This window comes from Mirounga angustirostris, unplaced genomic scaffold (assembly GCF_029215605.1).
Source record: "Mirounga angustirostris isolate CCGP_5_RB_7025 unplaced genomic scaffold, mMirAng1.0.hap1 SCAF_11, whole genome shotgun sequence".
NCBI lineage: Eukaryota > Metazoa > Chordata > Mammalia > Carnivora > Phocidae > Mirounga > Mirounga angustirostris.
In genome coordinates this window covers 13032848-13058062 of record NW_026991719.1, presented here as the reverse complement: position 1 = coordinate 13058062, position 25215 = coordinate 13032848, and the positions used below count along the sequence as shown (strand labels likewise).

The 25215-nt window shown below is 42.4% G+C and overlaps 1 protein-coding gene, 1 non-coding gene and 1 pseudogene across 7 annotated transcripts in view; 1 reads left to right on the top strand and 2 right to left on the bottom strand.

The window, feature by feature from the left end:
• Positions 1-25215, top strand: part of CTPS2 (CTP synthase 2) — a 99550-nt gene that overhangs the window by 1113 nt on the left and 73222 nt on the right. For 5 of the 6 annotated variants that reach the window (XR_006790815.3, XM_045875269.3, XM_045875260.3 and 2 more), the window contains exons 2-6: positions 4648-4853; positions 9975-10145; positions 12547-12647; positions 24445-24561; positions 24804-24887. Coding sequence is in view for 5 of the 6 variants with exons in the window: in XM_045875269.3 (XP_045731225.1) it covers positions 4688-4853; positions 9975-10145; positions 12547-12647; positions 24445-24561; positions 24804-24887 (639 nt within the window). In the remaining variant the exon portion in view is untranslated. The remainder of the gene's footprint in view (positions 1-4647; positions 4854-9974; positions 10146-12546; positions 12648-24444; positions 24562-24803; positions 24888-25215) is intronic. The other variant, XM_064573808.1, reaches the window with a different exon arrangement.
• Positions 17722-18015, bottom strand: LOC123843122 (multiple coagulation factor deficiency protein 2 homolog; annotated as a pseudogene).
• Positions 22554-22684, bottom strand: LOC123851627 (small nucleolar RNA SNORA63). Its single transcript, XR_006792657.1, has one exon. It is a non-coding gene; the product is annotated as a small nucleolar RNA SNORA63 (small nucleolar RNA).

Genomic DNA, 25215 nt, shown 5'->3' with positions numbered 1-25215 from the left:
CCTGCTTTCTATCATAGCTTAGTTTTGCCTGCTTTAGAACTTAGTAAAATGGGATCATTCAGTAAGTACTCTTGTTTTTGACTAATATTATTTTTTAAACGGCCGTCATTTGAGGAGGTGTCTCTTGGTGCTTCTGATGTTTTCAGTTGCTCTTGGGCCTGCGCTGTCCAGTGTGGTAGCCACTGGCCACATGTGGCTCTTGCGCATTGGAAATGTGGTGAGTCTGAATTGAGATGTGCTGAAGTAGACACACCGAATTTTGAAGACCTAGTACAAAAAAAAAGGGGGGGGGGAGACGTAAAATACCTCACTAATGAATTCTTATATTGATTGTTTGTTAAAATGATGGTATTTTGGATACATTGGGTTGAATAAGCTATTATTAAAATTAACTTCCTGTTTCTCTTTACTTTTTAAATATGGCTACTAGAAAATTTAAAATTACACGGGTAGTTCCTGTAATGTTTTTATTGGACAGCAGACAGAAGCCCCTCTACACATTCCTGTTTTACAGTCGGTTCTGCTCACTGCATATAGGAGTAAATGAAAAACTTCGGTCTTCACAGGGGGGAAAAACAACTCAATTCAAGGAAGTAGCTTTTTCCTGCAGTTTTAAAACTTGCTTCAAACTTACTTGTTGGCTTACAAGAGGTAGAAAGGAGTAGGTGTCTCCTTGGTATTAAGTTACTTTTTTTTTTTTGAAGATTTTATTTGTCAGAGAGAAAGAGAGAGCACGCAAGCAGGGGGAGCTGCAGGCAGAGGGAGAAGCAGGCTCCCTGCCAAGCAAGGAGCCCGATGTGGGACTCGATTTGAGGACCCTGGGATCACGACCTGAGCTGAAGGCAGACACCTAACCGGCTGAGCCACCCAGGCATCCCTTAAGTTACTTTTTTTTTTTTTAATTGGAGGGAGAGAGAGAACGAGCAGGGGAGGGGCAGAAGTTCGAGAAGCCGACTTCCCCGCGGAGCAGGGAGCCCATGCGGGGCTCGATCCCAGGACTCTGAGATCATGGCCTGAGCCGAAGGCAGACGCTTAACGACAGAGCCACCCAGGCGCCCCTTAAGTTACATTTTGAAGAAGGACATTGTAAAATACCTGATGTGCTTTTAAAAAGGCATCTTGTGCTTTTTAAAAATATAGAAAAGTAGTAATTGCCTCCAGCCCAACCACCGAAGTATTAAAATTTAGCTTTTTGATGTACTTTTAATTAGTCTTAATTTAAAAACATGGTTGAGATAATATTATATTCAATTTTATATCCTTCTATATAGGGGAATTTTTTCTGAAAAATTCTTAGGCTTTTTGACAACCACATACTGTGACTTCACATGAATGCACTCCAGTTTTCAATGACGTTTTTCAATTTTGCTAATTTTTACAAATAAGAAGTCATTTTAATAGTGTGACAATGACAGTAGTGCTCATTTTATAACCAAACCAAACGAGAGTTTGTCCATCCGATGCTCAGCAAGCCAATAAAAACTGACACTGAGTTTTTGCAGTGAAGGAAGATAGGCTATTTATTGGCGTGGTGCTACCTAGGAGAACGGGGAGGTAATGCTCTAAAGTCCCAAACTACCCAATGGCTTGCAAGTAGGAGTTTTTAAGGGCAAGATTTGGGGCAGGGTCTCCTGAGAAGGTGGACGCCATTAATTGGAGGCTCATGAGATCATGCTAGCTAGCAGGTGCTCTGGTGGAGCTTCGTCTGGTCCCCTGGAGGTCTTTTCTATCTCAAGAGACTTGGAATCTGAAAAATATCTTTGTTCTTTATGTTGGAGATTTCATTAGGTACCTCTGGTAATTATATCTTTAAAAAATTTTTAAAAAGATTTTATTTATTTATTTGAGAGAGAGAGAAAGAGAGAACACGAGGGGGGTGAGGGGCAAGGGGAGAAGCCGGCTCTCTGCTGAGAGAGCCTGATGCGGGACTTGATCTTGGGACTCCAGGATCATGACCTGAGCTGAAGGTGGACACCTAACCGATTGAGCCACCCAGGCACCCTGGTAATTTTATCTTTACTTGTAAGTGAATGGAGTTCCATTCCTGCAGGTTCCTTGGCCATTCCAGCTGTGCCTGGGGGTGATATGACCTCTAGAATTCATTCTTTCATCTCAGCTAACAAAATGGATGCTGGCTTCAAATTGCCTCTTAATTCCACAGGGAAGGTGAAGTCCAAGAGGGAGGGACCTTGACTTTTTGTCTACCCCTGTGTCCCCAGGACCTGGGAACATGTTAAGCATAATAGACCTATAATAAACATTTGTGAGCTGACTGAATGATGAGTAGATCGCTGTGAAAAATGATAACGGCTTTCACTAAGCACTTGGGCACTCTCTTTGTAAATGCCCACACGCCTCTATAAGGCAGGCACTGCTATGATCTCTGTTTACTGCACAGGTAGAGAAATTTGAGGTTTAGTAAAGTTGAAGAAGTTGCCCAGGGTCATAGCTGTAAATAACAGAATCAGCATTTGCACCCAGGCTGTCTGACTCTAGAGGAGGGGCACTTACTAAAATAGAAGAAATCAGCAGGGGGATGGGTAAGGGAGAGCTGTGAAGAGATTACCCCTATAATGACCAACTGGGCCAGTAGGAGCGGAAAGAGGTGAATATTCAGATACATTTTAGATCTACAGGAGGAGCATTCTGGGTTTGGATTGGTGGTTAATCTTTTGGGCTAAATCTAGCTGGAGTGAATGGAATGCCAGGTGGCTAGGGAAGAGGAACAATGGCACTGAATGTGATCAACTGGAGCGTGTAAAGAAAGGTGGGTCCAGGGACTTAGGGAAGCCATTTGGGATGGGACATGTATGTTTTGATGGCTACAGTTTACTCGCCGTGACCATGGTCGACTAGTTTAAGTTGAACTCAGAGCTCTGCAGTGAGATAACCTTATACACCTTCAAGTCCTGATCATTTGTTTTGAAAGTGGAGGAGACTGCAAAATCAGAATGGGCATCAGCTGACCTCTCCTCTATTCCTTAGTTCATTTAATCCTCACAACCACCTATGAGATTTTTTAAATGTTGGCATATTTGAAGACTGATTTAAAAAGAAAAGATTTTATTTTTTGGAGGAATTTTAGGTTCACAGCAAAAATGAGCAGAAAGCACTGAGTTCTCATACACTCCCTGCCCCTACATGCACAGCCTTCCCCACTATCAACATCTGGAACCATTTGTTACAAATGATGAACCTACACTGATACATCATTATCATCCAAGCTCCATAGGTTACATTGGAGTTTGCTCTTGGTCTTGTACATTCTCTGGCTTTGGACAAATGCATAATGACATGTATCCACCATTATAGTATCCTACAGAATAGTTTCACTGCCCTAAAAATCCTCTGTGCTCTGCATATTCATCCCTCCCTCCCCCCAACCCCAGGCACCCACTGATCCTTTTTTTTTTTTAAAGATTTTTTATTTATTTATTTGAGAGAGAGAGAATGAGAGAGAGCACATGAGAGGGGGGAGGGTCAGAGGGAGAAGCAGACTCCCCACCGAGCAGGGAGCCCGATGCGGGACTCGATCCAGGGACTCCAGGATCATGACCTGAGCTGAAGGCAGTCGCTTAACCAACTGAGCCACCCAGGCGCCCTCACTGATCTTTTATTGTCTCCATAGTTTTGCCTTTTCCAGAATGTCAAATAGTTGGAATCATACAGTATGTATGTAGCCTTTTCAGATTGACTTCTTTCACTTAGTAATATGCACTGCAGTTTCCCGCATGTCTTTTCATGGCTTGATAGCTCATTTCTTTTTAAAAGCATTTTTTTTTTAAAGATTTTATGTATTTATTTGACAGAGAGAGACACAGCGAGAGAGGGAACACAAGCAGGGGGAGCGGGAGAGGGAGAGGCAGACCTCCTGCAGAGCCGGGAGCCCGATGTGGAGCTCGATCCCAAGACCCCGGGATCATGACCTGAGCCGAAGGCAGACGCTTAATGACTGAGCCACCCAGACACCCCAGCTCATTTCTTTTTAGTGCTGAGTAATATTCCAAGGGACTGGTATTTTTTATTCTATTTCACAGATGAAGAAACAGGCACAGAAAGGATTAGTAACTTGCCCAGGTACGGCTTGTATAGATCAGTCTGATTCCAGATCATTTTCTCTTAATTTTACCATGCTTCTGAATCCCAGGGAAATTTGGTTTCTCATGATGAAGTTTGTCACATGATAGAGTTGGGGTAAATGGAAAATCAGGGCAATGGAGCCCGCCACTTTGCTTGCAGATAGTGTCCACCGATTTCTGCATAGAGCCAAAAATGGAAAACCTAGAAAATAAGACCTTAGGGCGCCTGGGTGGCTCAGTTTTTAAGCGTCTGCCTTCAGCTCAGGTCATGATCCCAGGGTCCTGGGATCGAGCCCCATCGGGCTCCCTGCTCAGCGGGAGGCCAGCTTCTCCCCCTTCCATTCTCCCTGCCTGTGTTCCCTCTCTCGCTGTGTCTCTCTCTGTCAAATAAATAAATAAAATCTTTAAAAAAGAAAGAAAGAAAGAAAGAAAATAAGACTTTGTTTCAAAAATTTACTTTATATGGAAAAATGCTGTGTGCTTTTGAAATTCTAGTTTAACTCACTCTTGCTTTACTGCTTTGAGAATATGATTCTCTTCCCTGACTCTTAATTTTATTACCTTTCAGAATATTTCTGGGTGCTGGCACCCAGCCACCTCCTCCGCCAATGAAGTACATTCTGGTCACTGGAGGGGTCATCTCAGGCATTGGTAAAGGGATCATTGCAAGCAGCATTGGGACGATTCTAAAATCATGTGGACTCCGAGTTACTGCCATCAAAATTGACCCCTATATTAACATCGATGCAGGCACTTTTTCACCTTACGAGCACGGTATGAAAGAGAATAACTTCCCCCCTCTTATAAGGCACTAGGTTAAATTGCAGTTCTTTCTCGTATTTGGGGTAATTTCTTTAAGATAGAGTTCCAGAAGTAGAGTCGCTGGATCATTCATTATGACCATGTGAATGTTCTCGTGGTTGTTGATACATTTTTCAGATTGCTGATGGCATTCCAAATTAGTCCACCCTTTTGGAAAACAGTGTATAAGGATACCATTTTCATTGTACTTTGTATAGTACAAATTATGTTTTGTTTTATTTTATCATAAAGGTAATATAGTTCTCTTAACATTTCATTGTTAAGAGAAAAAGTCAGACAATATGGTATATATTGACAGTTATACTGACGATATAGAATGGCATGAAGAAAATAAAGGTCCTCCATTTCCCAACACTTTGAGTAACTATTATTAATGTTGACATTTTAATGTACATGCTAATTATTTTTAAAAAGGCATTAGCACTTACATACTTTCTTTTTAAACTTTTTACATACAAGCAGGAAAGTGCACAGATCATAAGTGTACCACTTGATAAAGTGAGCATACTGTGTAACCAGCCCCCAGATCAAGAAACAGAACCCCCCCCCCCTTATGCCCCTTCTAGTTTTTCCCCACCGAAACCACCAAGGTAACTGCTATCCTGTCTCCTAACATTGTAAGTTACTTTTGCTTATTTTTTTACTTATTATTTTTTTACTTTTTCGTTTTGTTTTTATTATGCATGACATAATACACCGCATAACCTACTAGCAGGGACAGATGAGCATAACTGAGTTGTTTTTCAGCAATCAGGAAAATGCTTCCTTAATTAATGTTTTCTAAACTCTTGGACATATAGTAACCATTAACTCCAGAGATTACTTTTGCTTATTTTTGGACTTTAAATGAATTGAATCTTTTTTTTTTTTTTTAAAGATTTTATTTATTTACTTGACAGAGAGAGAGAGAGCCCATGCAGGGGGAACAGCAGAGGGAGAGGGAGAAGCAGGCTCCCTGCTGAGCAGGGAGCCTGATGTGAGGGTCGATCCCAGGACCTGGGATCGTGGCCTGAGCTAAAGGCGGACGCCCAACCGACTGAGCCACCCAGGCGTCCCATGAATTGAATCTTATAGTCATGTCAGTTTTTAATCTAATTTTTTAAAGATTTTATTTATTTTTAATCTAATTTTTAAAACAATGTACTGTGGACATTTATATATTTTTATACTCTTTTTGTTTGTTTTAATTTTTTTAAAGATTTTATTCATTCATTTGAGAGAGCGAAAGCATGAGCAGGGGGGAGGGAGAAGCAGGCTCCCCGCTGAGCAAAGAGCCGGATGCAGGGCTCAATCCCAGAACCCTGGGATCATGACCTGAGCTGAAGGTAGATGCCCAACCGTCTGAGCCACCCAGGCACCCCTATATTTTATACTCGTAAAGGCTGCACAGAATCTATACAATAATGGGAAATAATTTCCAATGTATTGATATTATAAACAACACTATGATGGAAATCTTTAAAATTTATTTTTTTAAACATAAATGCCTACATGCAGAATTTCTGATTTCACAGGTAGGTATGCTTCTCAGGCTTTTGATGTATAATGCATATTACCAAAGGTTTTTAGATTCATGATCTCTTACCTATTAAGTGTAAAATCCAGAAAGTTCTGAAAATTTAAAAGTCTTCATAAGTTTGTGGCTATTTATAGTCTTTTTTCAAAAGTTTTGAAAATTGAAAAATCTTCATAAAGCTGTGACTGTTTCTAGTCTTTATTCCATTTGGAAAGTGTTTGCATTTGGGGTGTTTTCTAATATATGGCAAGTGTTCTGTATTACCTTTTCCATAATCTGAAAAACTTCAAATTTCAACATCCATCTTTTTTCCCAAGAATTCTCTGATAAGGGCTGTGAATTTGCACCAATTTATATACAAATCAACAGTGTATAAGAAGGCCTGTTTTTTTTTATACCCCTGCTGAATATTATTCTTTTTTAAAAAATCTTATTATGTTATGTTAATCACCATACATTACATCATTAGTTTTTGATGTAGTGTTCCATGATTCATTGTTTGCGTATAACACCCAGTGCTCCATTCAGTACGTGCCCTCTTTAATACCCATCACCAGGCTAACCCAACCCCCACCCCCTCCCCGAATATTATTCTTTTTAAACTTTACTAACCTGAGAGAAAAACAAAAAACAACAAAAAAGGGTATCTCATTGTTCTAATTTAGATTTCTTTGGTTTTCATTTTGTCTGTGGAATGACTTATTCAAGTCGATGGGTAGATTGTATTTTTGTTTGAAACTGTTACCCAACTTCCTTCTGTGGAGTAAATTTCCTTGTCCCATTGACTTTGGACTTTGGTCATGTACGATGGTTAACGCGTCCTGGTTTGTTTGGAATTTTCCGGTTTTGAAACTGAAAGTCCAAATCCTGGGAATCCTATTAGTCCTGGGCAAACCCAAGAGGTTGGTGACCTTATTTGGTCATGTGGTTTGTTTTTCCCTAGGAGACATTAGTGAATGTGACATCTGTCTTGTTGAAGCAGAAATTTTCAGTGCAGTGGCATGATTTGGCTCTGTCTGTTCGGTGCTTCTGCTCTCTGCCATGAGAACGGCCTGCCCTGTAAAGGGATTTCTCCTTCAGTCTGGGTCCTGGAATGAGACCAAGTAGACTCACAATTGACCCACAGCCCCCACATAACACGTAACCCGAGGGAGAAATCAATAAACGTTTTGTAAATTGCTAAGATTTTAGGGTGGTTTGGTATGCAGTAAAGTTGACTAATCCCATGTGTTATGCCAGTTTTCCTTTGGATATTTTTTTAAACATTTTTTGAAGATTTATTTATTTATTTGAGAGAGAGAGAGAGAGCCAGTGTGCAAGCGGGGGGAAGGGCAGAAGGAGAGAGAATCTCAACCAGACTCCCCACTGAGTACAGAGCCCAAGGCCTCCCAAAGATTTCATCCTTTACCTCCTGATTTGAAATGCCACCTTTCATTATATACTACATTTCTGTCTATACTCACGTCTGTCTTTGTACTCTGTTCTCTTCTGGATTTCTATGTTTATTCCTGCCTATCATTTTAAAAGCTGCAGCTTTTTATTATTAAATAGGTCAGAGCTTTCCACATTCCTTTTCTTCTTCCTTTGTTTTCTCTCTCTCTCTTTTTTTTTTTTTTTTTTGGTGCAGAAAGGTGTTTTTATTATCCCTCTAGCAAAGCATTAACCTTTTTTTGTTGTTCCTTTGTTTTTTCTTAACCTCAAAGTGTTTGTTGTCTTCAGAATTAGAAATAATTTTGTCCAACTTTACAAGAAATTGCATTGGAGTTTTTGACAAAAATTTCCTTAAATTTATTAATTAATTTGGGGAAGAATTAAACACTGGAAAATATTGATTGGCCCATTCAGGAACTTTAGAAGTGATTTTCCTTTTATTCATACCTTCTTTTATGTCTCTGAAGTAAGCTTTTTAAGTTTTGTAAATATAGGTCCTACATTTCTTTGAAGTTTATTTCTGGGTGTTTTATGTACTTTGATTTGTGATGATACCCTTGGGTTTTTGTTTTTTTTCAAGTGATATATTAAATTCTTTTATGTAATAGGGATCTTTTTGTTTTTTTCGTTTTTTGTTTTTTTAAAGATCTTGTTTTTTATTTTTTTAAAGATTTTATTTATTTATTTGACAGAGAGAGACACAGCGAGAGAGGGAACACAAGCTGGGGGCGTGGGAGAGGGAGAGGCAGACCTCCTGCAGAGCAGGGAGCCCGATGTGGGGCTTGATCCCAGGACCCCGGGATCATGACCTGAGCGAAGGCAGACGCTTAATGACTGAGCCACCCAGGCGCAACAACATTTTTTTTAAGTAATCTCTACACCCAATGTGGGGCTCAAACTCACAACCCCAAGATCAAGAGTCACATGCTTCACCTACTGAGCCAGCCAGGAGCCCCAATAGGGATCTTTTTGGATATTTTGGTTTTGTGTATTCGTTGATGCTATTTTTTTTTAAGATTTTTATTTATTGATTATTCATTTGAGAGAGTGAGAGAGCACACGCAGGAGCAGCAGAGGCAGAGGGAGAAGCAGGCTCCCCGATGCGCAGGGAGCCCGATGCGGGACTCGATCCCAGGACCCTGAGATCATGACCCGAGCCGAAGGCAGACGTTGAGCCACCCAGGCGCCCCTTGTTGATACTGTCTTATTCCATCTTTATATATATTGAAATATATGTATGCATATGTATTTCAAGCTTCCTTTACTCACTCTTATTTGTTGTAAGGGCTTTTTAATTTATTTTGTGTGTGTTTGTTTTGGTAATCACACCTGTTTTTCTAACAAATTAACCTTAGTGTCATCCTCAAGTTGAAAAACATCTGTTGGCTGGGCGCCTGGGTGGCTCAGATGGTTAAGCGTCTGCCTTCGGCTCAGGTCATGATCCCAGGGTCCTGGGATCGAGTCCCGCATCGGGCTTCCCGCTCCTTGGGAGCCTGCTTCTCCCTCTGTTTCTCTCTGTCTCTCATGAATAAATAAATAAAATCTTTAAAAAAAAAAAAAGAAAAACATCTGTTGGAATTTTTATTAAAACTACATTAAATCTAAGAACCTGTTTAAAGACTTATCATCTACAGTTTTTCTTTCTCTTCGAGGAATATAATGCATACATACTTTTTTTTTTTTAAGATTTTATTTATTGGGGTCCCTGGGTGGCTCAGTTAGGGAAGCATCTGCCTTCGGCTCAGGTCATGGGATGGAGCCCCATGTCCGGCTCCCTGTTCAGCGGGGAGTCTGCTTCTCCCGCTGCCTCTCCCACTACCCTCCCCCTGCTCCCGCTCTCTCTCTCTCTCAAATAAATAAATAAATAAAAATTTTAAAAAATAAAGATTTTATTTATTTATTTTTAGAGAGAGTGAACGTGCTTGCAGCGGGGAGGGGCAGAGGGAGAGGAAGTAGGAGAGAAGCAGACTCCCCACCGAGTGCGGGGAGCCTGTCTCCGGTGCTCGATCTCAGGATCCTGAGATCATGGCCTGATCCGAAATTAAGAGTTGGACGCTCCACCGTCTGAGCCAGCCAGGTGCCCCTGAAAGCAAATTTTTAATATTTACATTGCCTTTTTACCTCAGGTGAAGTGTTTGTCTTAAATGATGGTGGAGAAGTTGATTTAGACCTTGGAAATTATGAACGGTTCTTGGATATTAACCTTTATAAAGACAACAACATCACCACTGGGAAGATATATCAGCATGTGATCAATAAAGAGAGGCGTGGCGATTACCTGGGGAAAACAGTACAAGGTAATGTATTCCACAAAGGTTAACGAGTCCTGTGTGTTGAGCACCCACACCCTGCTCAAAATAGACGTGAAGTGAGGGGCTCCCTGAGCTCTACAAGTTCTAATCCTTTTCAAATCCTTGCTTTCTTTCCCTTTTCATTTTCTTCAGAGGTGTCCACTTCACCCTCCATGTTCTTGATTGTATTTTCTTCAGTCTTTTTCTTTATTACTAATGTTACTGTTTTCTCTAGTCCATATTATCTGTTTCTCTTTAGCTTTTATTTATAAAATCCATGCAGAACCATTCATTCATCATTTTTACCTGATTGAGGTGCAGACTTTTTTGGTTTGTTTTTTGTCTGTCTTTTATTTTGTCTGTCTCCTTTCTTCTTGTATCTTTGCATGGATGTGGATCACTCCCCTTTGAAGGACAGTGTCGGGAGGGACTAGGGGATTGAACTGCAGTGGCTGGTAGTACGGTCAGACCCTTTTTCATCAACTCTTTTCCTGAGTGGTATGATTCTCTTTTTTTTTTTTTTAAGATTTTATTTATTTATTTGAGACAGAATGAGAGAGAGAGAGAGCTCATGAGAGGGGGGAGGGTCAGAGGGAGAAGCGGACTCCCTGCTGAGCAGGGAGCCCGATGCGGGACTCGATCCAGGGACTCCAAGATCATGACCTGAGCCGAAGGCAGTCGCTTAACCAACTGAGCCACCCAGGCGCCCCATGAGTGGTATGATTCTCTTTTGTCTTGGGAGAGACCCCTGCCCTCCCCTCCCCTCCCCTCCCCTCCCCTCCCATGTCTCTCCCCTCCCCCCAGCAAGTCTTGTATTCATGTGTTCCCGCCTGGTAGGGTAAAGGTGATAATCCCCATCTCCTTTATTTTTATTTTTTTAATTTTATTTATTTATTTGACAGAGAAAGACACAGCGAGAGAGGGAACACAAGCAGGGGGAGTGGGAGAGGGAGAAGCAGGCTTCCCGCGGAGCAGGGAGCCCGATGCGGGGCTCGATCCCAGGACCCTGGGATCATGACCTGAGCCGAAGGCAGACCCTTATCGACTGAGCCACCCAGGTGCCCCTCCCCATCTCCTTTAAATTGCATGTTGGATCCCGCTGAGAGGTAGACATGGGGGTGGAACAGATGGAGATCAAAAGATCAGCTGTGTAATTACTGAAACTGGATGTGTGGCTTAGATCTCAGCTACAGCTGTGCTTTCTAATAGTTTCCCCCTGAGTGTAGATCTTGGGAAGACCCACAGGAGGGAGAATTGCTGCCTCACACCTGCCACGTCCCTATGATGGAGAGAGGACAGGGCCCCATGCCTGGGCTCTGACTCCTGATCCCTGGGCTGCCCACGTGGAGGCAGAGCCCGGCCAACCGCCCCCCACCCCCACCCCACCCCTGCCGCCGAAGGGGCCAAACAGCACGTGTAATGTGGGTTGCTCTAAATGCACCAGTGGGTGACCACTTCCTCCCACTTTGAGGGAGCAGCAGGTGCGAGGTAGAGCAGATAGCAGATGTTCCTTCGCCTCAGCTTCCCAGAGGGCCACGTTCCTGCTTCGTGTATCACATTAGGTTAGTTGACTGCACCGTGAGGATGTCCCCGTGCACCCGCAAGGATGTCACCTTTCTTTTTTTTTTTTTTTTTTAAAGATTTTATTTATTTCACAGAGAAAGACACAGCGAGAGAGGGAACACAAGCAGGGGAAGTGGGAGAGGGAGAAGCAGACTCCCTGCCGAGCAGGGAGCCCGATGCGGGACTCGATCCAGGGACTCCAGGATCATGACCTGAGCAGAAGGCAGTCGCTTAACCAACTGAGCCACCCAGGCGCCCAGATGTCACCTTTCTGTCCCTTCAGCAGAGATCTGTAGCTGCAGGCCTGCTCACCACCAAGGGGCCTCCGGGTCTCAAATGCTCGTGGAGGGTTGTCACCTTTTGGCTTCTTCAGCTGACATTAGCAGCCACAGGCCCCTGGTCAGCATGCAGGGCTCAGCTACACCCTCTGAGGGGCCCCTCTCTGCTGGCTGGTGGGCTGCACAGAGTCTGCAGCACTGGGCCACTCTGCGTCTTTCTTCCCCCAAGGAATCCAGCACGCAGCACGCCTGACAGCCCTCCTTGTGGTTTTTAGTTGGCATTATAGGTGTTTCTAGATGCCTCGAAGATGGCATTTCTGCGCTCTGTTTCTTGTTCTCTGTGGTCGGCCAGGTACAAAAGAAATGGTATACCATTTAAATGATTAAACCTATATTGTGCCTATATTAATTTCAGTGAAATGGGTAATAACATGAGCACTGTAGTTTGTCTCATTTGCCAAGTGGCTTTCAGGTTATTTCGGAGGTCTAAAGACATGAACACATTCCTTTCTCATGACTGTGACCGTGAAATAAGCTTTTGTGCTAATTATTACTTCTTTCTACAGTTGTGCCGCACATTACTGATGCTGTCCAGGAATGGGTTATGACTCAAGCTATGGTGCCCGTGGATGGTCATAAGGAAGAGCCCCAAATATGCGTTATTGAGGCAAGCATGGAATTTTTCTGTATAAACTTATATCCTTCTGGGTTTTTAAGCATCTACTCTTCATTCATTCAACGCATATGTATAGATGGCCTCCTATGTACTAGACACTGGGCTAGGAGGTGGGATTATAGCAGGGAAGGACATAGACGGTCCCTGCCCTTGGGGGTCACAAGTCAGTGGGCCAGATTGACATTAAACAGGGCGAGTACTCCTGGGACTGTGTGCAGCAACTGACAGATCAGTTGCAGAATGCTTTCTAGTGAGTGCTGTTCGAGGGTTAAGGATGCTGACTTCTCTCTCACCCCCCAGTCAAAAATCCACGTAACTACTAACAGCCTGCTGTTGACCAGAAGCCTTACCAATAACATAGAGAGTGAATTAATACATACTTTGTATGTTATGGCTGTTACAGACTGTATTCTTAACAATAAAACCAGCTAGAGAAAAGAAAATGTTGTTAAGAAAATCATAAGAAAGAGAAAATACATTTACGGTACTGTACTGTGTTTATAAAAAAAAAATCCACATATAAGTGGACCCACACAGTCCAAACCCATGTTGTTCAAGGGTCAACTGTATTTGCAAAGTGCTTTGGAAGTAGAGAGAGACTGAGTTAGGGAAATCTGATGGTGGAGGCGATTTGGAGGTGAGAAGTGAGTATTAGCTGCTTAAAGAAAGAACATAGTATTTGAACTTGTGACTTATTTACTGTTTCCCTTCCTCTCAATGAATGAGAATAACGTGCATGTACTCCTTGTCTAAATGTCAGTTGACCTAATTGCTGGGCAGGACAGCAGAATAATGAACAATTTAGTTCCTACGTACTGCCTGCCCAAGTTCAGGTTTCCGCTGTGACCTCTGAGTGGTGTAGAGCTCCGTGGTTAAGAATCTGGAGCCAGACGGCTTGGGTTCTTAGCCAAGCTGTGTTACTTACCAGCTGGGTGACCTTAGCCCAGTGTGCTTCAGTTTACTCATCTGCTAAATGGGGATAATATTTTGAGGATTAAATAAGTCAGTACACTTAGTGCCTAGAATGGTGTCAGATCTATAGTAAGTACTCAAAATTTATTAGCCATTATTAAGATGCCTGTGTGACTTTTGGCAAATTACTTCTCAAAGCTTCAATGTACTCAACTATAACAATATGACAACAATGTAATATCGTAATAAAAGCCAGATGATATTAACAGGGTTGCTGGGAGGAATAAGTGCAATTGTATAAAGCACTTGGCATGTCTGGTATTCAGGAAGTGTTCAAAAACATGTGAGCTGTTCTTATAGTCATCATTGTCAGGGTCAGCAGACAGATGTTAGGCTATCTGCAAGATCCATTTTGTTAACAGAGCTGATAAACTTAACATAAATGTGCTGTGCTATCATACATTAACTATATATTATACTACTATAATAGTATGGTTGATGATATAAATGCGTAAATGTGCTATGCAAAACTTTCTCTCCCTTGCTATTTTTTTTTTTTTAAGATTTTATTTATTTATTTGACAGAGAGAGAGAGAGAGCACAAGCAGAGGCAGACGGAGAGGGAGAAGCAGGCTCCCTCCTGAGCAGAGAGCCCCATGCGGGGCTCGATCCCGGGACCCTGAGATCATGACCTGAGCCGAAGGCTGACACTTAACCGACTGAGCCACCCAGGCGCCCCTCCCTTGCTATTTCTTCTTTCACAATTTACAAGGAAAAGAGAGGGTGCTTCCTTTAGAATTTTTTAAAAATTGGAGTATAACATAAACACAGGAAAGTGTACATATCACAGGTATACAGCTTAATGAAGTTTTATGAACTGAACACACCTGCATAACTAAGCTGGTTTCCTTTGAAACATATCTATATCTAATACAGTGAATAGTTTGCAAACAGATTGAGGCAAGGATAAAGACAAATAATTTAAGAAAAGAGAAAGGCAGGTAAAAGCTCCAGGAAGAATAACATCTGATATGAGAACCGGGGCATAGCTTGCCTCTACAGTGAGGGAGACGTATGTGGTCACTCTTTATTGATTTTCAAGTTTTAGAATCAATCCCCAAGATGCATCAGAGAAGGCTTCAAAGCAGGGTTGTAAATGTCAGCTTTGAGGTGGAGGTGTGGAGGGGTGCTGGAGAGGGAGGGAGGGAGATAAGAACTTCATTTTCCACTGTGAGGCAGCTACAGATATCTGTAGTAGTTGGCAGAAAAAGAGGTAAAAATATCTCAGGTTAGTAAAGTAACCAGTACAACTAACAACTGAGATTGGGATCTGGGGATGGGGCAGCAGAGAGCTCCAGCCTCATCTGTTACAGTAGAAGTCAACTTTTGTGTTATTGTAGAAGGTGTCTGAAATGGGCAAGTCAAGAAAGAGTTGAGAGAGATGGTGTTTAGAGATGTGATAGAAACCAGCAGAAGAAATCATGAACAGAGGAGTTAAAACGCTTACCTTGAGGAATCTGGATTTGGAAGCGAAGAGGTGGGGTACAGGACTCCTGCTTTTTACTTTTTTGTTGGGGAGCGAGAATTCCTGTCCCTTTCAAGGTCCTTCTAGCCAGACTAAGAATCAAACTGACAGGAGAGGGATTAATTGAAATGTGCTGTGAATTTTTTTTTTTAAAGATTTTATTTATTTATTTAATTGACAGAGAGCGAGAGAGCGAGAGAGGGAACACAAGCAGGGGGAGTGGGAGAGGGAGAAGCAGGCTTCCCGCTGAGCATCATGACCTGAGCCAAAGGCAGTCACTTAACCGACTGAGCCACCCAGGAGCCCCAAGATTTGCTGTGAAATTTAAATACACACTGAGCTTCAAAAATAGCATGAAAAAAAACCAGAATGTAAAATACCTAATACTTTTTAAAAAATTGGTGATATGTCAAAATAACATTTTGGATATATTGGGCTATATAAAATATAATGTTAAAATTAATTTCTCCTGTTTACTTTTGTTCTTTTAGATGTGGCAACAAAAAACATTAAGATTATATTTTTATTTTTATTGGACAGTGCTGGTCTAGCACTTTCACTGGTTTTTGCTGTTTTAGCAATAGAAAAGGTAAGGGATCCAAAATGTGTCCATTTTTCCTGAAGAAGAACCAGTCTCTGGCCCAAAAGTAATGACCAATTTTCTAAACCTGAACATTTGTATGACTTTTCCAGTAATTTATTTTCTTTCTTTTAGTTTTTGTAGGTGAAAGAATAGCCCCCCCCCCTTTTTTTAAGACTATTAACCTTAATCACAGGAAAATTTCCAAATGCTCATGTGTATGGATGTTTTTGCCTCTGCTCTTCTTTTTAAAAAACATTAAAAAAATAATTACAAAAAAGGAGAAGGGGGAAATCTATTTTTTTGTTTCATCATTTTTATTTTTCATATATCCAGGATTCAGTATATAAATCTTTCGAAATAACGGGATATTACAAGAATAGTTTACAATTCAGCTCTGATTGCACAAATACTTGACACACGAAACCATGTTTTCTTATAGGAATACTTTAATAAAGAAAATAAGTCTCTATACATCTTACAGCAAATCCTATGCAGTTTTTTCCCCATTCAACCATCATTTTGGGTTTTCCATCCCAGCACGTTCATCACATCCAATAAACCAAATTACAATTTGCAGCTGCTTCTCATTTTCAACCATTATTGAGATTTGCACTGTTAAGCGTTTTAGGCTTCTTTTTCTAATTTTTCCTGATCTGAAAGAATTCATGTATTTAAGGTAGAAGAAGTCATTTAAACACGATCCCTTCTGAATATAGCTTGCCGCAGTTGGTGCTTGGTGATCTCACTCCTCACTTAGGCAAGACCAGCTCGTAGCTTTACCCCCCATGGCACCCAGCAGGAGGAATACAGTCCTTGCATTCCTAATGGTTTCTCAACCGCAAAAACAAACCCTAGAAACAAGGGTTAAATTTACAAGTATCAAGAAAGCTAAAACATTTGCTAATGATAAGAACAAAGAATGCTTTCAAATTCAAGGTCTCTCCTAAATTAAAGAAGACATAAAAGAAAGGATGAGGCAGTAGTTCTATAAAATATTGAAACACTAAAAAATGGGGGCGCCTGGGTGGCTCAGTTGGTTAGGCGACTGCCTTCGGCTCCGGTCATGATCTCAGGGTCCTGGGATCGAGCCCCGCATTGGGCTCCTTGCCCAGTGGGAAGCCTGCTTCTCCCTCTCCCATTCCCCCTGCTTGTTTTCCCTCTCTTGCTATGTTTCTCTGTCAAATAAATAAATAAAATCTTAAAAAAAAAAAAAAAGAAACACTAAAAAATGTTAATCACTTAGGTCAATGGTGTATCGTTTCCAAAGTGCCAGAAGATACAGAATCTTAGACTCTAAGGTTAGCTGAACTCAAGATTTCGCAGCCTTCTTATGCAGTGGCTTTGAAATAGCCTAATATTCCCCTGCCCAAGGGCACGTCATCATTCAGGCCGGGGGAACTTTGCGGAATACTGATCGTGTTTACCTGAAGAGACAGGATCTACCAGGGGAAACATTTGACATTTATGCTACTCCTTCCCTGTTACTGAAAAGTGTGTCCACTTGGCAAAGCTTGTGTTACTTTTCAGGTAGCATGAATGAAAACCTAGAGACTAGCAATGTTCTACAGTCAAGTTCCTGAGTACTTGATGCTCCAATTATCCAATATTCTTTTTTTTTTTAAAGATTTTATTTATTTATTCATGAGAGAGAGAGAGAGAGAGGCAGAGCGAGAAGCAGGCTCCCAAGGAGCAGGGAGCCCAATGCGGGACTTGGTCCCAGGACTCTGGGATCATGACCTGAGCCGAAGGCAGACGCTTAACCATCTGAGCCACCCAGGCGCCCTCCAATTATCCAATATTCTTAAAAGGATTCTTTAATCAAGCCCTTGTCCAGTAAGAGATTGAACAGTACTTGGGGACTACAGTATGTCCCATTTCTCTTATATTTCTCTTCATTTCTCTTTCTCACCCCAGCGTAATAAACTGCTGCAGGTTTTTACCAAAAATACTATCCCAGTAGTTGGAAATGTTATTCTGCATTACCCAAAGTGTTCGATCCCATTATAACGGTTGCTGTTACATATAACTAGATGGCCAAACAATGTCTACTGCAGTGATTTGGCAAATTTCAGCACAGGCAATGTATCCATCATTGTTCTTGTCATCGGCTCTCAGAACACCATCTATTAAGTTGATCAGTTCAGCTTCACTCGTTGGTGGGGCCTGTTCATTCCCTTCCTCCTTATGGATGTGAGTGATGGCCGTGGAGAGTTCTAGGCCATCACAGAAATTACTGCCGTCATAATCATGCATTTTGAAATAATGGAGCTGCAGTTATTGTGGGGACATCTCTGCTTCTGGTATGTTGATGACACCTTCTAGATGCTCCATGATATGCTCTTGGTTGTGCACTGTATTCTTATCCAGGCCCACGCCGCCAGGATGGGAGCAGCTGGCCCCAGGTTCCTCAGCCCCGGCACCTGGAGCGCAAAAGGCCTGGAGCAGGCCACACCGGAAGGGGGTTCTGAGCAGCCAGTACCCTCACTGCCCTGTTTCCAAGCTGTTTTCCCCAAACGCGAAGCCTTCCGGCATGAGCCTCGCCAGCACCCCCCCGCCCCCAGAATGCTTCTCCTTGGCTCCGTCCCCCCACTTGAGGGAAATCTATTTTTTTAGTGTAATTGTGCTGCCTTTGGATGACATTAAAATATAAGCCCAATTTGGCCTTAGGATGAGCCTTCTTAACACTTCGTTTTCATGTTCTCAGTTTTTTAGCTATTATTTTTTTTTTTTAAGATTTTATTTATTTATTTTGACAGAGAGAGACAGCAAGAGAGGGAACACAAGCAGGGGGAGTGGGAGAGGGAGAAGCAGGCTTCCCGCGGAGCAGGGAGCCCGATGCGGGGCTCGATCCCAGGACCCTGGGATCATGACCTGAGCCGAAGGCAGAAGCTTAACGACTGAGCCACCCAGGTGCCCCTTAGCTATTATTTTTTGAGAATCATCCTTGAAGAAAGCTTTTATGTTTCTTTCTGGGGTCAGCGCATCTGATTCTCTTTGTCATCATTTTACAAAGATGTATACTATAGATTGAGACCCAAGATTCCACTTGTACAATAAAATCAAGAATTCTCAATGACATCTCAAAAAATTTTTTAAAGATTTTATTTATTTATTTGAGAGAGAGAGCACACACAAGCAGGGGGAGTGGCAGGCAGAGGGAGAGGGAGAAGCAGGCTCCCTCCTGAGCAGGGAGCCCAATGTGGGACTCCATCCCAGGACCCTGGGATCATGACCTGAGCTGAAGGCAAACGCTTAACCAACTGAGCCACCCAGGCACCCCAAGGACATTTCAAATTAAACTGAAATTTCCATCCCAGGAAACAACAGGCAAACATTTTAGGTCTGTACTTGCATATTATTCTTTCATGTCTATGGTCTTTATTATTATTTTTCCATCCTGCTCTTAAATTGACTTTTTTGGCTTAAAAAACATTAATTTAGTACTTAATACGCACCAGCCCCATTGATAGCTGCTAGGTATATAAAGGCAAATGTGATATGACTCCTGTTCTCGGGAACTCATGGTCTTCATTTTTAATTTCATGGAAACAGAAACTGACAAGTTGTCCCCAGCATAACTCCTCCTTCATATAACCCTAATGTTTATATTGGCTTATTGGACACTAAGTCAGGTATCCTTTTGGGTTCGTTTTAAGTTCTGCTCAACATATGTGTTCGTGCATGATTTAAGCTTTTGAAGAAGGACCACCAAGCTACTTTTCAGTTTTACCATGTAGAAGTGGTTGAAATGTCTCCAAATCCTTTTTGTGAGGCTCTTACTTTTCAGACTAGTGGAGCTAACAGGCTTTATTTGTTAATAAGTCCAGGTCATCTCCACATAAACCTGAAATGATTTATTCCTGGCTTAAAGAAATAAATTCTTTCTTTTTCTGTCTCTCTTTTCATTTCATAAAAGAATCCTTTCCTTAAAGGCAAAGCAGACATTGCACATCTCATAAATTTGCTGTTGCTTCAATTTCAACTTTGGATAAATCTTAAAATATTGTTATAGGTGTTATTTTCTTTGTTGTGTGGGGAAATAATTAACTTAGGTGTATTCTAGTAATAATACTGAAGGTTTCTGATCCCGGTAATAAGACCTTCCAAATAGGCTGAGAGAGTACAGTACCACTATAAGCCATGTGAGGGCAGAAGTGGATAATGTTTAAAGTTTTTTGCCTCCCTTTTTTTCAGATTGCCTGTTGATTACCAGAGTACACCTATGAAAAAACAGGTGTCCCCATATGGTTTAGTTTAAGTGCAGACCTTTTTTTTCCTAAAAATTTTTCTCATTAGATTCTGGTACATTGTAGTTGGTGAGCACTTCAGCCCCTCACCCCCTGCCAATTTCCTGATTGCATGTGATATTTCTAGGATTTTCATAATTAAGTTTGTCATTCTCCTACAGAAAGGTCACATACTTCTATCTGTTCCATACCCAGGAAGCTTGAATTTTATTTTATTTTTTAAAAGATTTTATTTATTTATTTGACAGAGAGAGACACAGCGAAAGAGGGAACACAAGCAGGGGGAGTGGAAGAGGGAGAAGCAGGTTCCCCACCGAGCAGGGAGCCCGATGCGGGGCTCGATCCCAGGACCCTGGGATCATGACCTGAGCCAAAGGCAGACACTTAACGACTGAGCCACCCAGGCACCCCAGGAAGCTTGAATTTTAATTATGTTTTGTTATCTGACTTAAAATTAATGAAGAATAATTTTTTTTCTGTAGCAATGTAGTCCCGAGATTTCTTAGTTTGATTCCATTGTAATTATGGTAACAGGTACTAGAATGCTGTTACCTAGGGCTTATAATTGAATTTTGAGACCCTTCTGTCTTGGGATGAGCACTAAGCTAAACCCTGTTGGAGAGGGAAAATTTTACTTTTACCCTTCAAGGTTCTTCTGGCTGGTCTAAGAATCAAACTAACATGAAAGAGGAGAAAATCGAACAAAAGTTTAATTACATATGTACAGAAAGTCCGTATAAACATGAGAGATTCCAAAGCAGCCAGGCAAAATGAGGCTTATATGATATCCTGAACCAAGGAGAGGGGTAGAGTCCTAGAGGATACAAAGGGGAGGAAGACCATTTGCAGAGAGGCAGAGGAGATGTTTGGGAAACGAAGACTTCCCTGTTATGCAGCTAAGTTTCTTAGGTAAAGAGGAGCCTTTGGCCATGGCTCTCTTCTTGGTACGGGATTCCCCACTTTCCAGTGTAAATATAGGCAGCTGAATCTGCTGGGTTTTGATTGCTTTTAACTCAAAATAATCTTCATGGCAAAGTGGTATATTTCTGTGAGACCTGTCCTGAACCCCTTCAACTCCAGTGCCATGTACAGGGAGCTGGGCTTGTGCCAGTGATAGGGTGGGGAGCAGGGCAGGCATGTTCCTACTCTCATGGGGCTTATCGCTTCTTGGGGTGAGACGCAGGAAATGAGAACACACAGGAAATAATGGCACCTGGTGCTGAGTTAGTAGGAAGAGCGCAGACACAGGGCTGTGATAGGGAGCGGTCGGAGGGAGGCTGCTTTAGGGGGGTGGTCAAGGTCTGGCTTTCTGAGAAAGACCTAGCTTTTCAGGCTGAAGGATAAGGAGGAGATAGATATACGTAAAGAAGGAGGGTAGGAGGGCTTAAGGGGTAGGAAAGAAGAGAGCGGCCCATCTGAGGATCTGCAAAGCCAGTGGGGCTGAAGTACAGGGAGTGTGTGTGGGGAGTAGGGGGGGAAGTGTGTGGCGAGCAGGGACATGAGATGACATTAGAAACGTATGCAAGGGCCAGATCCTCAAGGAATTTCGATTTCATTTTTAGTGAAGCAGTGAGCCACTGAGGGTTGAAACACAGGAGAGATATATTCTGAGGTTTTTTTTAATATTCTGAGTTTTCATAAGATCACTCTGCTGGTGTGTGGCAAATGATTTGATGGTAGGACAGGAGAGGGTAGAAGCTCGGAGGCCATTTACATGGGGGGGAGGTCAGCCAACTTTTTCTATAAAGGGCCAGATAGTAGATATGTTTAGCTTTGCGGGTCAGAGAGTCAACTCTGCCGTTGCAGTGTGAAAGCAGCCGTGGGCAATATGTAAGTGAATGCCATAGCTCTGTGCCAATCAGTACAACTTTATATAGAAAAACAAGCAGCAGGCCATAGTCACCACCCCCTGCTTTAGATTGCTTTAGATTGGTGTTGGCATGGGTGTCTATGGTGGTAGCCCTGGATATAGAGAGCAGTGGAGAGATTTTCAAGAGGTTTCGCAGGTATGACCCACAGACTGGATCAGGTGACGAAAAGGGAGGGATCAAGGATGGTTTCCAGACTGCCAGCTTGAACTAGTTAGTGGGAAGAGATGCTTTTGCTAAGATGAGGGGCTACTCAGAGAAATGGGCCCAGGGAGAGTTCAGTTTGGGCCGTGCGAAGTTTGAGTAATTGTTGAGCCATCCAGGATGTCAAGGACATGTTGACTCCAAAATCCAGTTGTGCTGGGAAGAGAGGTTAGGGCTCGTAGTAGATTTTGGACCTACTTAGGTAGCTGAAGCCAAAGAAGACGGTGGATTCTGGGACTGGTCCCGCCATGATCTTTTCCTTCTCAGCATCCAGATCATTTCAATTAGTGCTTAAGTTTTACTCTTTTTTTTTAAAGTTTTATTTATTTATTTATTTATTTTTAAAGATTTTATTTATTTATTTGACACAGAGAGACACAGCGAAAGAGGGAACACAAGCAGGGGGAGTGGGAGAGGGAAAAGCAGGCTTCCCGCTGAGCAGGGAGCCCGATGCGGGGCTCGATCCCAGGACCCTGGGACCATAACCTGAGCCGAAGGCAGACGCTTAACGACCGAGCCACCCAGGCGCCCCTCAACTCAGTGTTTTACTTGGTAAACATGTCTGAGACCATGCATCCCTGGCTGCTAAGCACCATGGCGGACAGGGCTAGAAAGGTAACAGCTTTATTTTGAGCAGGGGGCAAAGACAAAGCAGCACTTTACAGCTACATTGTAACTAGATCCTGCATTAAGTTTTATTTATTTAAATACTGTCTGCACCCAATGTGGGGCTTGAACCCATGACCCCAACATCAAGAGTCTCACACTTTTCTGACTGAGCCAGGTGCCCCAAGTTTTACTCTTGATTATTGTTCTTTACCTCTGCCTAGTTTTCCTAGATAAATGCTGAGCTCCTTAGGAGCACTGTTGTCTTAAATTCTTCTCAGCACCTCATTTATAGTGTTGAGCATACAGTAGATCCTCAAATGCTAGAGACTTTTAAAATCCATGTGATAGCCTGTAAGTATTTAAATATAGTGAGGATGAGTAGGTTAAGGCAGATTTTATCCTAAAGTAAATGCTTACCTTAAAATGCCTTACTTGTTGGAAGCACACTGTAAATTAAGTTAACATTTATCAAAGGATTACGTTGTCAGGAATATTATAGGGGCTTTTGGTAGGACTCGTTTCAGAAAGCCAGCATGTTTTAATAGTAGTTAATCCTAGTAATACCACCATCGCAAAGAGACTGTTGAGAGCATGCAGGAGTGTGTGTGTGTGTGTGTGTGTGTGTGTCTGTGTGTGTACATGGAGAGGGGGAGAGAGAGAGAGAAAGAGAGAGAGTGAGAGAGCACTGTTGCACATCAGGCAGAGCCAGATGGCTCCCACCTTTCTCATCTAGTCACTGCATTTGTGTTCTACCTTCCAAGTGGACCACTGGTGAAAACTACCTGATCTCACTCCTCAGTGGCCTATACTCCGGATCTTTTTGTCTGCTTATGAATTCCCTTCTATTAAAGCCTTCCTTTTGGGGCGCCTGGGTAGCTCAGTCAGTTAAGCGTCTGCCTTCGGCTTAGGTCACGATCCTGGGGTCTTGGGATGGAGCCCCGCATTGGGCTCCCTGCTCAGCGGGGAGCCTGCTTCTCCCTCTCCCTCTCCCACTCCCCCTGCATGTGCTCTCTCACTCTCTGTCAAATAAATAGAATCTTTAAAAAAATAAAGATTGACTTATTTTGGGGGGGAGGGGCAGAGGGAGAAAGAGAGAGAATCTCAAGCAGACTCCCCGCTGAGCATGGAGACTGACGTGGGGATCGATCCCACGACCCTGAGATCATGACCTGAGACAAAACCAGAAGTCGGACGCTTAACGGACTGAGCCACCCAGACACCCCTTAAAAACTGAGCCACCCAGGCTCCCCTAGGCACCCCTTAAAGCCCTCCTTGACCTCTCTTTCTTTTCCCTTCTGATGTTCCGCCTATTCTCTTACCTGCTTACCTGGCTATGTTATCCTGCATCCTTTCTTCTTAGTTTCCTTTCGAGTTTCCTGTCTCTCTTTCCTTTGCTTCCTGCTGTTCTTAAATGTACAGTGCTTTTCTGTTTCATGTCAAACAGCTTCAGAGGTTTAATGAATCTATCATAAATTTCACCTGCTTTAAGTATACAATTCCATGATTTTTAGTATATTTGTAAACTTCTGTTCTTGTGCTCTGTTTATTAATAATGTTTCTATTAGGGGCGCCTGGGTGGCTCAGTTGGTTAAGTGACTGCCTTCGGCTCAGGTCATGATCCTGGAGTCCCAGGATCGAGTCCCGCATCGGGCTCCCTGCTTGGCAGGGAGTCTGCTTCTCCCTCTGACCCTCCTTCTCATGCTCTCTGTCTCTCATTCTCTCTCTCTCAAATAAATAAATAAAATCTTAAAAAAAAAAAAAAGTTAAAAAAAAAATAATGTTTCTATTAGTCTGTATACTGTGGAAGGTCACTTGTGTCTTTTTTTTTTCCCGTTCCCAGCTGGGTGGCACCATTGGAGACATCGAAGGGATGCCGTTCGTGGAAGCATTCAGACAATTCCAGTTTAAAGCAAAAAAAGAGAATTTCTGTAATATCCATGTTAGCCTTGTGCCACAGGTGAGCTTTCCAGATAAGTATGTAGACAGCAACTCCTATAAATCTTCCTGTGATATTCTGTTTATTCCACATTTTTTTAAAAGGAGATAGAAGTTTATTGAATACACTGCAAGGGCACAGCGGACAGGACAACAGAGGAGAGACTGTCTGCCTGTTTTTTTCCACATTTTAAACTAGGGAGCCCTTCATTATCCAGAAGAGCTAAATATCCAATATACTGACAGTGACCCATTTCTTTTCAGCCCAGTGCTACCGGAGAACAAAAAACCAAGCCCACACAAAACAGTGTCCGTGCGCTGAGGGGGTTAGGCCTGTCTCCTGATCTGGTGAGTTACGGAGAATGGGTAAATTTCTTGGAATAGGACCTCCATTTCTTGATCTATAACATCATCTAAGTCCTTTCTATCTCTCAAGTGGTTCCTATGACATTGAGCTCTTTGTATCCAGGGGCCAGGGAAGGCTTATTCCCATATCCTCAAGGGCAGCTTCACACATTTCTAAATTGACCATCTGTTCTCCTCCAGGTCCTCATGTGATTGCCACATTGACAGCTGGGCAAGTGCAATGTTCTATCATTTTTATGGTCCCTGGGTCTTTTAGTGTGAGGTGGGACCTTGGGGATTTTCCTGATACCCACTAGGGTGGGCTGTCACT